The sequence below is a fragment of the Benincasa hispida genome, chromosome 8 (assembly GCF_009727055.1).
Source record: "Benincasa hispida cultivar B227 chromosome 8, ASM972705v1, whole genome shotgun sequence".
Classification (NCBI taxonomy): Eukaryota; Viridiplantae; Streptophyta; class Magnoliopsida; order Cucurbitales; family Cucurbitaceae; genus Benincasa; species Benincasa hispida.
This window is the reverse complement of record NC_052356.1, coordinates 14,160,673-14,173,913: the sequence shown is the minus strand read 5'-3', so window position 1 is coordinate 14,173,913 and position 13,241 is coordinate 14,160,673. Positions and strand designations below refer to the sequence as shown.

The 13,241-nt window shown below is 34.6% G+C and overlaps 1 protein-coding gene across 3 annotated transcripts; it reads left to right on the top strand.

Moving 5' to 3' along the window:
* Positions 1-809: 809 nt before the first annotated feature.
* On the top strand, positions 810-13,016 carry LOC120083572. 3 transcript variants are annotated; one of them, XM_039039392.1, is made up of 8 exons: positions 810-951; positions 1,154-1,239; positions 1,952-2,184; positions 10,973-11,256; positions 11,338-11,547; positions 11,621-11,713; positions 11,792-11,893; positions 12,568-13,016. In XM_039039392.1, exons 1-8 carry the CDS (start codon positions 925-927, stop codon positions 12,598-12,600), a joined length of 1,068 nt encoding a protein of 355 aa, XP_038895320.1. In that variant the 5' UTR covers positions 810-924; the 3' UTR covers positions 12,601-13,016. The 3 variants fall into 3 exon arrangements, with proteins under 3 accessions (XP_038895320.1, XP_038895319.1, XP_038895321.1); XM_039039391.1 differs by having other exon boundaries at positions 12,510-13,016; XM_039039393.1 differs by having other exon boundaries at positions 12,507-12,639.
* Positions 13,017-13,241: the final 225 nt, after the last annotated feature.

Genomic DNA, 13,241 nt, shown 5'->3' with positions numbered 1-13,241 from the left:
AAGGAAGGATGAAATTATGGGAAAGCAAGAATGCCTAAAGCGAAGATGGTGAAGAAAATGAATGTGAAGAATAAGCGATAAAGGGTTGATGAAATCAAAAGAAAAGAGAAGAAATCATGGGAAATGAGAGAAGAAATCGTAGTAAATGGAAGTAAATGTGAAGAATGGTGAAGAAACCGTTCGATTGGATTGTGAGATCATGGATGAGAAAAAGATGAATGATTCGGGTTGGACGCGGGGTCGAGTTGTGGATCGCGATGAATTTGGATTGCACGTGGGTCGAATTGTCTTTTATTTCGAGTCGGGGTTGATTCGTGAGTGGGTCTGCTAATGGTTTTTTTTTACCTTTTACATGGCTCCCAGAAAGATTTTGCCATTTTTGTAATTTCTTTTAGACTTTACTATATTTATAATTATTTTGGCTCAGTTCGCTATACTTAAAACCAGTCCTAAAATGTTTCCTATCATAATTATTTTAAATCTATTAGCTAATAGTCGACAAAAACGATTAAAAGTAAGCATTATTAAAAATTCGATAAAAATATAAAATACTGGAATTTAATAACCAAATGAAAATTAACTTAAAAGTGATATTTTTTTAGATGTCTAATAAAATTAAATTTAAAATTTAAAGATAAAAATATAATTAATAAATAATAATATTTTGAAATCTATAAACCAAATAAAAATTAAATTGAGACTAAATTTAAATTTTAATAAAAGTACCAACACTAATATTATAGCCTCTAAACTTAAAGATTAAACTTTCAAAATTCCTGTTTGTTTTCCAAATTCCAATGAAGAAGCGTCAGACTCCATTAAAGGCTATTCTCTTCATGCACGAAATGTTCCTCAGCTTGCACTCTTTACAATAAACACTCTACAAACACTCAAACAACATTCGAAGAATCGAGCTCTTCAGCCATGGATTCCAACAATAACAACAACATGGTACAATCAAACATTACAAACTCCTTATTTTCCCCTAACTTTTTACTCTCTTTTCTTTCTCTCCACATTGCATTCTATTGATTCAATGTTCAAAAGAACCTTAATTTCATCGATTCATCTTTCTATTACTGTCTCATATGGTGAAAAATCTCTGTTGGGGGTTGAAAATTTATCTCTGATTTAAAGTTCATTTGATTTTCAGGTTGAAATTTGTGACATTTGTGGCCATGTTGGGTATGTTGAGGTACTTGTAACATGCTCCCTTTGCAAATTAGCTTGTGAGCACATGTAATTTTTCACTCATCAAACCTATTTCTTATTTTTTTAATTTAGTTCCTCAATTTTAGTATATTTAACAATTTAGTCCTTGTACTTTAAAGCTATTAGCAGTACTTTAGTCTCGGCAGAGTAAAATGTTGTTGAATTTAATGAAATTTCTTAAACTAATTAGAGGGCTTTTGTGGCTAGGAGAGTGAAGTTGTTTAGTCGGATGAGTTGTTCAATTTAATCACTCAACTTTAGTATCTATAACAATTTAGTCCTTGTACCTTAAAAGTAGTAGTGGTTTAGTCTCGATGGAGTATAATGTTGCTGAATTTAATGAAATTTCTTATATATAGGTATATCCATAAACTAATTAGAGGGTGCACGTTTGGGATAAGGAGTGAAGTTGCTAAGTTTAAAGAGTTGTTTATAAGTAATGAAATCGATATTTTTTAGTCGTGGATTCACATACTCCTTGAGCTAAATAACGACTCTAGTCTTCCAAGTACTCCTACTCCTTGAGTCAAACATGTCTTTAGGGACACAAATATGCTTATAGACTACAAAAATTAAATTGTTACACAATAAAAATTGAAGTTACAAATTTAAAAATATATGGACTTCATTATTACGTAGTTGAAAGTATGTAGACTAAATTGTTACATGACTAAAGTTCAGGGACTGGATTCTTACTTTCATGAAAGATCGTTTATAATGTGTTATCTCTCTCTACCAGTTATTGCATGAGTGTTTATTTAAAGAATGTCCCGGAACGTTGGGTTTGTGAGTCATGTGCTTGTGTATTGAGGGAGACCAATTTTTCAGACATGGTTTATGAGGATATGGCCCCATTGGATTGTGAGCCAAACATCATAATTCTGGATGAATTTGAGGAAACAGATACAAAAAGAACAAACGTTGCTTCTGTACTTGAACAACAGCATCATCCAGCATCAATTGAATCACAAGGTTTTTCTTCCTTTCCTTCTTTTCAAGCATGTCTTTGAGAATTCTGTTACACTGCAAGAATCGATATATTATTCGATGTCTTCAAGTCTTTTATAACGACGAAATATGTACTTTTGTTGTTAATACTTGTGGCGAATACCAATTTCATTGAGTAGAAGTATCTCCTGGAAAAATATTATGATGATGATTGTACATTAGCAACATGTTCTACCACATGGCAGCAGAAAAAAAAGGTGAAAAGTTTTATATCATTGTTGACAAAATATCACTACAATTGAAAATATGTTTAGTAACAACCCGTTGGTTGTTGGTAATGAACTATAAAACGTTGCCATTAAATTTTATATGTTGGTAAAGCCAGTGACCATAGTTAGCTTTGTCACAAAAGCAAGTGGTGATATGAAATAATCACTTAAACGATGGATGATGTCGAGCACTTTTAAGTCTTGTGCCAAACTGGATTCTTTGCTTTAGTTAGTACATATAATCTGTCACTAAGTCGGATTTGGACGACATTGTTTTTAAAGCGATGTGAAGGTGTAGCATAAAACATTGAAAGCATGTTGTGTCACGAACTTGAGAACGATATAGTTTCTTCTATAGTTCATTTTAACTTGAGAATGATGTGGTTTTTTCTATTGTATTTTAGCATTTCTTTAGGACTTTGTTGGGGTACAGAGTTTTTTCCATGAAGTCCCTTTTATTGTTTTCATTTCCATCGAGAATTTTGAGTTTGAGCTTGTTGGAAGTGTTGTTAGCTTCAGGGCTTTTCTTCCTTGTCGGAGTTTGATTTCTTCCTCGTTGGAGGGCATCAATGACATTGCGATTCTCATACATTTTTTGGTAAAATATCTCCTCTTGCATATAGCATATTCTTTGGATTTCAAAAATTGTTGATGAAAGAGTTGTTTTGAGTATATTTTAGCATTTCTTAAGGATATTTGTTGGAACTCAGAGCTTTTTCTTTTCTTTTCTTATTTTCTTTTTGTTTCCATTGAGATTTTCTTTGGAGTTTGCGCTTGCTGAAAGTTCCTTTAGCTTTAGGGCTTTTCTTCCTTGTCAAAGTTCGTTTTCTTCCTGGTCGGAGAGGATAAAAGAGGTTGGGATTCTTACACATTTTATTAAAATATCTCCCTTTGAGTATTACTTGGATTTCAAAAATTGTTGATGAAAGTGTTTGTTTGAGTGTATTTCAGCATTTCCTTTGGATATTTGTTGGAATTCAGAGTTATTTTTTTTTTTTCATTCTTGTTTTCTTGTTTTTTTTCCATCATGCTTTATCGGAGTTTGTGCTCGTTGGGAGTTGTATTAGCTTCAAGCCTTTTTTTAATGAAAGATAGATGGAATGTAAGCTAACCCAAGCAAATGATATAATGCTCCTGACAAAGGTAGTAACAATGATAATAACAGAAAAGAAACGAGAATAGACACAAGAAAATGCAGTGTAACCACACCTATGTCTGGGAGGCTTTTAGCCTGAATGAAAGAGTTTCACTAGTGATGATAAGCGTTTACAGAGTAACAAATAGCTAATAGTTACACTATCTAGTTTTACATACAGCTAACTACTAGTGGGCAAGTTAGATTCCCCCTAACTATAATGCTTTTTGTAGATGAGTCTATAGATTCTGGCTCCCTCTAATCTGATATCGTCTTGCATAAAATTCACCACTCTTTTCACCATCTAGTTGAAACCACTCAACTAGTTCTTCATAAAAATTGAATGAATCCGAACAAGGTTACTCATGCAATGTAGCAACTTAGACAGATCAATGTCTTCAATATCGAAGCACACCACGACCACCTTTTTACCATCAAAACTTTTCTTTTAAAAGTCAAAAGTGGCTTACCCTAACCATCAACAAACAAGAGAAATATATCAAACCCAAAGGAAAAAAACCCCACATTCATAAGGAAAGAATGCAATGGCCAAAAAAAGGCAAGTAGACTCAACCAAAACTTGCAACAAATAAGGAAAAAGTATTCACCAATCATACCGGTACATGAAGCCAAAGACAAAATAAACAACAAGAGGGATAAAAGAAAATATAAATGCTAACAGTAACAATAAGCTCCCTCTTCGGCAAAAGATTTTCTTTTATCGGCAAACCAAACAACAATCAACACCAAACAAAAACCAACCAATACTTAAAAGAAGCTAACAAAATCAACCAACAACTAAACAATCAGCCAACCACCAAACCAACAACCCACAAACAGCCAATAAACACTCTATCCCTTTTGCTAGTAAGAAAATAAGTCAGAGCTCGGAGCAGGAGGCTGAGATGTAGAGGCACCGTCAATATGAGGCAACGACATGCTCAAAAAATGGACAAGGGCATCAATCTCAGACCTTCGATAAGTCAATTCCTGAATAACAATACTCAAAGTACGAGATTCAGCTGATAGAATATGAAAAATGCGCATGCCAAGCTCAGTATGAATCAACAATCCACCCTTAGGGACTTGAAGATCCTCAGGGAGAGAAATGTCAGTAGCTTTAGGATGGATATTATGAACCTTGGAAGCATGGGCACTTCATTTTGGATGAAGTATCAGTATCAGACACGTGTCCGACACCGACACACTTCCTTAGACACGTGTCAAACACGTAATTTTACGTGTCTCTCTCTCTCTTTTAATTAATCAGACATGCCAGATTTGGACACACTGAGGGACACGTTTTGATTTTTTGTTTTCACTTGGTTGAAATAAGCCCAAACCCATTTTATTATTTTAGTATGAAAAGAAATTGTAGCTACTCGAGAAACTAAAAAATTATACCCTACAGAAGTGCTACAATCAGAACAACCTGTCAGCATCCCCCATATAGTAGACCTACCTCCTGTTTTTTCTTCCACTGATAAGTCTCCTCATTGTACCTCAACTGATAGTCTTTTTCTCAGTGGAACTAGAGATGTCTACAGGGCGAGGCGAGGTCGGGGATGCCATTCCCTATCCCCATTCCCACTCCCTATTTCATTCTCCATCCCTGTGAAATTTTCCATGAGGATCGGGGTGGGGATTCCTTGCGGGGAATTTGCAGGGACCAGGTTCGAATTTTTCTCCGTTACCTTTTTTGTTTTTTGTAAAAAACCAATTAATTTAAATCACTAATGTGAGCAAATTTTAATTAAATAATTAACTTCATCACTAAATTGTTTATTATGGTTAGTTTTACATGAAAATTTGAATTTAAAGATAAATTACTCAAATTTTGGCCTAAAAAAACTAATTAATTTTTTTTAGTAGAAAGAAATAAACATAAATCAAATTATTCACATATATAATCTAAATTTAAATATTCAATTTAAACATATACATTATTTTTCCCAATAAATAATCAAATTTGAAATTTAAATGTAATATTTATATAATAATAATAATAACATAGCCTTAGATAACTATACTAAATAAATAAGTAGAAGCTAATCGAGGCGGGGACGGGGAATTGGGGTAGGGTAGGGTGGGGCGGGGACGACTGTCCCTATTTAGCTCACGAGGATTTTTTCCCCATCCTCCCCTTGTTCCCCGCCTAATAGGGGAATCCCTGCGAGGCCCCGTCCTCGTGAGAAATTGGACATCTCTAAGTGGAACCCTCTTATGCTTTGGCCTCTTGCTCTTCCATGACACCCAACCTTTTACTCACTGGTTCATCCAACCAACCTCCTCTAGAAGCTTTGACCCAGCCTCCCATTGTCACATTGACCTACCAAACCTCTCCGCAATTTCAAAATACTCACCCAAGAAGCTTATCATTAATCACAAGCAAACTAGTTTCATCTTAGGCACAAAACATTTTACAACCATAAAGTGTAAGGTTATATTTTTTTTAACCATCCACTGATGAATTTAGTATAGGCTCTGGGGGAGGGGGGAGGTCGAGCCCCCCTTCAACTTTATGCTATATATATTATATTTATATTTATATAATTGACATAATATTAATGTCATTAGCTATTCTAGTGGTAAATCTGTCTTTTAGTCCCCTTTGAACCCAAGTTCAAGTTCCACTCCTTACATTTGTTTTTTAGATTATTCTTACTAAATTATAAAACCCCCTGTCAACAAAATTTTTGGATTTGCCACTCAACTCATCCATTCAATTTTCTATAATATATGGTATCTTAAAAGTATTCTTATGTTTAATATGTATGGTTAATTTATCTTGAAGTATTATCACATATATTATTTTTTAAAAAAATAAAAAAAATATAATGTGTCCCATATGTAATGTATCATGTGCTACATTTCTAGAAATGGGCGTGTCGCCACGTTGTATCGTGTTGTGTCAGGTGTCCGTGTCCGTGCTTCTTAGTTATGAACAATGTCAGACACATAAGAATCCTAAAAGATCTTATAGTTAAGATTAAGAACCTTGGGCTAAGGATTAGGAGCATCACTTAGACCAAGATAGTAAGACATTGAGATAACAAAATACAAGGCAGTAAACGTGGAAAATAGAAAGAAAACTTGATAACAAACGAGTCAACATGGCAAAGTAGTTGATTGTACACAAACGCACCAAAATTAAAGGTAAACAGAGTCCCAATCTCATAAAGAAAGCTTGTAAGAGTAGGTGAAAGACTAGAACCATGTGTCGAGAGACACACCAATTGGCAATGCCAACCCTGAAAACAACGTACTTCACACTAAGAGCTGCAATAGATAACTGACCAAACTGAGACCAAATAGTTCTCGTGCCTCTAGTGAGTTCAGAAACAAGAACTTAAGTAGAGGGATGAGGCCTAAGAAGCACGGACACGGACATGCGACTCAACACGATAAGACACGGTGACTCACCTATTTCTAGAAATGTAGGACACGACACGTTGGGGACACACGCGCGCGCGCGCGCACACACACACATATACATATATTTAAAAAATAATTTATGTAATAATACTTCAAGATAAATTAATTATATATATTAAACATAACAATACTTTTAAGATATCATATAATATAGAAAATTGAATGGATGAGTTTAGTGGTGGATCCAGAAATTTTGTTGACAAGGGGCTTTATAATTCAGTAAAAATAATTTGAAAAAACAAATGTAAAGATAGAATTTGAACCTAGGTCCAAAGGGAAGCTAAAAGATAAATTTACCACTAGGCTAGCTAATAATATTGAGACTATAACAGTTATATATATAAGTTGAGGGAGGGCTTGAGCCCTCCGGGCCTATACTAAATCTGCTGGTGGATGAGTTAACACTTTATGGCTGTATAATGCTTGGTGCCTGAGATGAAATTAGTTTGCGTGTGATTAATGATAAGCTTCTTGGGTGAGTATTTTGAAATGGCGGAAAGGTTTGGTAGGTCAAATGTGATAATGGGAGGTTGGTCAAAGGTTCTAGAGGAGGTTAGTTAGATGAACCAGTGGGTAAAGGACTGGGTGTCGTGGAGGAGCAAAAGGCCAAAGAACAAGAGGTTCCCACTGGGAAAAAGACTTTATCAGTTGAGGTAAAATGAGGAGGCTTATTAGTAAAATAAAAAACATAGGTAGGTCTGCTATATGGGGGATGCTAACAGGTGGTTATAATCGTAGCACTTCTATAAGGTAAAATTTTTTAGTTTCTCGAGTAGTTATAATTACTTTTAATACTAAAATAATAAAGTGGGTTTGGGCTTCTTTCAACGAAGTGAAAATAAAAAAGTCGGAATGTGTTCCTCAACATGTTTGAGTGTATCTTGGCGTGTCTGACTAATCAAAAAAGAAAAAAAAGACACAAAATTGCGTGTCTGACACGTGTCCAACGCGTGTCTGACATGTGTCCAATGCGTGTCAGTGTTGGACATGTGTTTGACACTGACACTTCATTCAAAATGACGTGTTCGTGCTCCTTAGGATGAGGCTCACCAATAGGAGAGGACTCATCATTTCCAAGATAAAGGTTGATAATTGTAGGAGAAATTGAGAAGCAAACTCCACGAATATGAACTTTCTGATTGTCAGGCTATTTAGACCATTAAACTTCGCAGGAAGATTGACAATACTTTCTCATCAGCTGAGGATAGAGAGATCGAAGCCCCACAACTATTTTTAGCAAATCTGCTTGTTGAATAAGGTCCATGATCTCTAAGCAGAAGATAGTTTGATCGGACAAAACTTTTTCATTGGCAATGCAACGTTGAACCGCATACTTCCACTTTTGAACATTGTCCTCACAATGAAAGGACACACCATTAGAGGAATAGAAGGTACATTCCGAGTAATCTTGCACCGACCAACCTTGGTGCACTGTTTGTCTTTGACAATGGCAATGTCATCTTCAGAACTTGGTGAGGCTCCTACAATTATCAACACTTATCTTATGCCTACAATTAGTCCTCTACCTTGGCAAGACTCATCCCTCTACTGAAGTTCTTGTTTTTGAACTCACTAGAGGCACAAGGACTATTTGGCCTCAGTCTGGTCAGTTGTCTGTTGCAACTCTCAGTGTGAAGTATGTTGTTCTTTTTAGGATTGGCATTGCCAACTAGTGTCTCTCAACACATGGTTCTAGTCTTTCACCTACTTTTGCAAGCCTTATTTATCAGATTGGAACTTTGTCTACCTTTAATTTTGGTGTGTGTGTGTAGAATTAGTTGCTTTGCCATGTTGACTCGTTTGCTATCAAGCTTCCTATCTGTTTTTCGCGATTATTATCTTGTATTTTCTTATCTTAACGTCTTACTATTCTTGGTTCGGGTGATGATTCTAGTCCTGAGCCCAAGGTTCTTAATCTCAGCTACAAGATCTTTCAAGGTTCTCATGTGCTTGACATTGTTCATAACATTCGTTCTCTTAAAGCTACTGACATTCCTCTCCCTAAGGATTTTAATGTCTCTAAGGGTGGATTGTCGATTTTTATTGAGTTTGGTACGCACATTTTTCGTATTCTATCAACTGAGTCTCGTACTTTGAGTATTGTTGTTCGGGAATTAACTGATCGAAGTTATGAGATTGATGCCCTTGTCCATCTGTTGAGCCTGTCGTTGCCTCGTATTGACGGTGCCTTTACATCTCAGCTCTCTGCTCCGAGCTCTGACTTATTTTCTTTTTGGCAACAGGGAGCAAGTGTTGATTGGCTATTTATGGGTTGTTGGTTTGGTGAATGGCTGTTTGTTTTGTTGCTGGTTGGTTTTGTTAGCTTCTTTCAATGTTGGTTGGTTTTGGTTTGGCATTGGTTGTTGGTTGGTTTTTCGATAAAAGAAAATCTTTTGCCAAAGGGGGAGCTTGTTATTACTGTTGGCATTTATATTTTCTTTTAACTCTCTTGTTGTTTATTTGTCTCTGACTTCATGTATCTATATGATTGCTGAATATTCTTTCCTTATTTGTTGCAAGTTTTGGTTGGGTCTGCTTGCCTTTTTTAGCCACTACATTATTTTCTTGTGTATGTGGGATTTTTTCCTTTTGGGGCTTCATATATTTCTCTTGTTTGCTGGTGGTTAGGGTAAGTCGCTTTTGAGTTTTAAAAGAAAAGTTTTGATGGTAAAAAAGGTAGCCATGGTGTGTTTCAATATTGAAGACATTCATCTGTCTAAGTTGCTACAGTGCGTCAGTAACCTTGTTTGAATTCATTTAGTTGATGTGAAGAACTAATTGAGTGATAATTCAACGAGACGACGAAAAGAGTAGTGAAGTATATGCAAGCGACATCAGAATTGGGGGCGGGGGGGGGGGGGGGGGGGGGCTAGAATTTGTAGACTCTTCTAACAGGCTCGCTAGAAATTAGCTGTGTAAAACTTGATAGTGTAAGTATAGGTTATTTGTTACTTGGTAACCGCTTATCTTAACTAGTGAAACTATTTGCATCCAAGCTGAAAGGCTCCCAGACGTAGGTGTGGTTACAACGAACTGGATTATCGTTTTCCTGTGTCTATTCTTGTTTCTTTTCAGTGATTATTGTTACTACATTTTTCTGGAGCATTATATTGTTTGCTTGGCTTAGCTTGTGTTCCATCTATTTTTCACATGCCAGAGATTGGTTTCTTCCTCGTTAGAGAGGATTAAAGAGGTTAGGATTTTTACCATTTTTTGGTAAAATATCTTTTGCATGTTCGGGTTTAAAAATTGTTGATGGAAGTGTTCTTTTGAGCCTATTTGATATAATGTAGGGTTTTGTAAGGCAAATATTAGTAATGTCTTATTTGCGTTGTTGTTTTTTCCTTTTTTTTTCCCGTTTAAGATGAGATGCTAGGCATTTCAAGCTATTGCAAAAGATTTGTTAAAAGAATGTTTTGTTATATCTCTTTGGGTGTGTTTGTTATACTCTTGAAGTTTACTTGACATTTGTTATTCATATAACTACCCAACTCGGAATAGATGTTCATGTTTGTTATCTCGGACGGATTTTTCAAAGTTAATCACGTATTGAATTGGCAATGAATAATGGTTCATCTTACAACATGTAGTATGTTTGCCTTTGTTGGAATGTCTTGAATTTGTTATCTGGTGCTTCGAGTGACCAAGTATAGAGTCTCGCAATACATAAATCCTCTAACTTTTCTGGTGCCTGACTGCCTCTACATCTATATCATCTAATATTTTTTTGTAATAATAAAACTTCTCTCTCCCTCTGCCCCTAGACGCAGCTAATACATTGTTAGTGAACCACATAAATCTCTCCGTTGATCTTTATTGTTTACACTTTCACATTTTCTTTGCTTGTCAATTTCATTTTCGTCACAACAAGCTTATAGTTTCCTATCCAATTTTTGTTTTCTCAATTGATATTGTGACGAAGAAGGTAATTTATACACATATTATGCATCGTTCTTGATGTAATTGTTCTCAGGTAATCACGATGATTTTGTATACCCGAATACGACTAATGATATGACGAGAGCAGAGCGACGAGTACGTGGTGCTTCACGGGGAGTTCGCTTAAATAAGACTACTGCCACCATGGGAAGAATAAAAGTTACATGGACTCCAACACAAGGCAAACCAATTGGAGACATGGCAAGTCTGTTTAATGGAGAAATAGGAGTATTGGTGAGAAAATTCATCCCTTTAAAATATGAGAAGCAGAAAGACATTCCAAATGAACTTTATGATATTTTAACAGAACAATTGTTGGTAAGGTGTATTTTCTTTTGTCCATGTTTATTAATTATAATATGATACTAACCGTTATTATTATTTATTTTGTTATAAAAGAATCAATTTGATGTTGACATCTCTCAACCACATATTAAGAGATACATCTACTACGAAATTGGTAATCGATTTAAGGATTACAGATGGACTTTATATAAACACTACCAGAAATATGCTGATCCAGTTGAGGCCCGTCGAAATCCGTATAAGTATACTACTACTGATGATTGGAATATTTTGTGCGATAGATGGGAGTCTTCTTCATGGAAGGTAAATAAGAATTGAGGTTTAATTCTATCAAACATATTTCTACTAGAATTTCTAACGATACATTTCAATGTAGGAAAAATCTGCTAGAAATAAAGTGAGTCGAAGTAAAATTCGATTTAATCATTGTGGTGGATCAAAATCATTCCTATCTCGTCGGGTTGATAAGGCATGATGAACATAAATTTTATTGATAGTATAATTTTTGTTATATTTTTAATTAATCTTAAATAAAATATTGAATTAGGGAAAGGAAGATGGCACATACATAAGCCTCATCGAGGTTTTCTATGAAACACATTGTTCTGCTTCAAAGGGCTGGGTAGACCAAGCAGCAAAAGAAGCATATGTAAGCATTCTTTTAATGTTTTAATAGAAAATAAGGAAAGTACCTTTTTGGTCTCCTGGTTTTATGGTCCAGTTTTTATTTGGTCTTTAAGTTCCAAATATTACACTTTTAGTCTTTAAGTTTCAAATATTACACTTTTAGTCTTTAAGCTTTAAGTTTTGTCTCGTTTTAGTCCCTAGATTTAAACTTGTTACAATTTCACTCTTGATATTTGAGATTTGTTTCAACTTGGTCTTTAGGTTTCACTGAATATTGACAGTTAATCTTTGGTGTTTATGTGTATTAATTAATTTAATTTATAATTTTTTTAAAATTAACTAATAAGCATTATCATAAAAGATGGAAAATGAGTTTTAGTGAAAGATTGAGGTTAAATGTGAAAATTTTGAAATTTAGAGACCATATTGAAACAAAACTAAAATCTTAAGGGTGAAACTATAACATTTTGAAATTGAACTCAAAATTTATGGACTAAAAGTGTAACATTTTGAAACTTAGGGACCAAATAGAAACTAAAACCAAAATCTAGTGACAAAAAAATGTTTTCCCTAGAAAATATTAGTTCTTACTTCTGCAAATTTCAATGTTTTATAAATTTGTTGTGTTGTGTAAGTAGGAAAATATGTTGATGTTAAGGAAAGTTGAAAAACATAAGACTGATGAAGAAATTATAGTTATGGTTCTTGGAAAGAGGTCATCATACATGAACGGATTCGGATATGGACCAAAACCACCACGAAGGAAAGAAGCATCGTCTTAAACACAAGAGTATGTCGAATCTCTTGAGACTTGTCTCACAAGGACCAAAGAATTATTAGCGGATCAACGTCAAGGGTATGAAAGAAAGTTTAACCAAATCAATGAAATTCTGAAGAAGTTTAGTGAAGGAAGGGATGTCAAGGACTGAAAAATTATTGCAGGATCAACACCAAGAGCAAGGGTATGAAAGAAAGTTTAGCCAAGTCAATACAATACTTAGTAAGGTAAAATTGGTCATTTTGTGATAATTATGTATGTTTGTAAATGTTGTTTATGATTCTGACTAGGGGTGGGGTGAGAGTTTTGAGATAATTATGGGTTGTGATTTTTAACTATGGTTGTAAAGACTTTGTTATGATTATAATAGGCCTCGTTTGGTAACTTTTTGATATCTGGTTTTTAAAAATTAAGCTATTTCTTTTTAATGTCTTACCATAATTTTCATCTTTCTTTGAGTAAAAAAAGTTGAATTCTTAGTCAAATTCTAAAAACAAAACAAGTTTTTAAAGTTATCTATTTTAGTTTTCAAAATTTGACTTGGTTTTTTAAAACATTGGTAAAAAGTAGATAATGTAAAGCAAGAAATTTA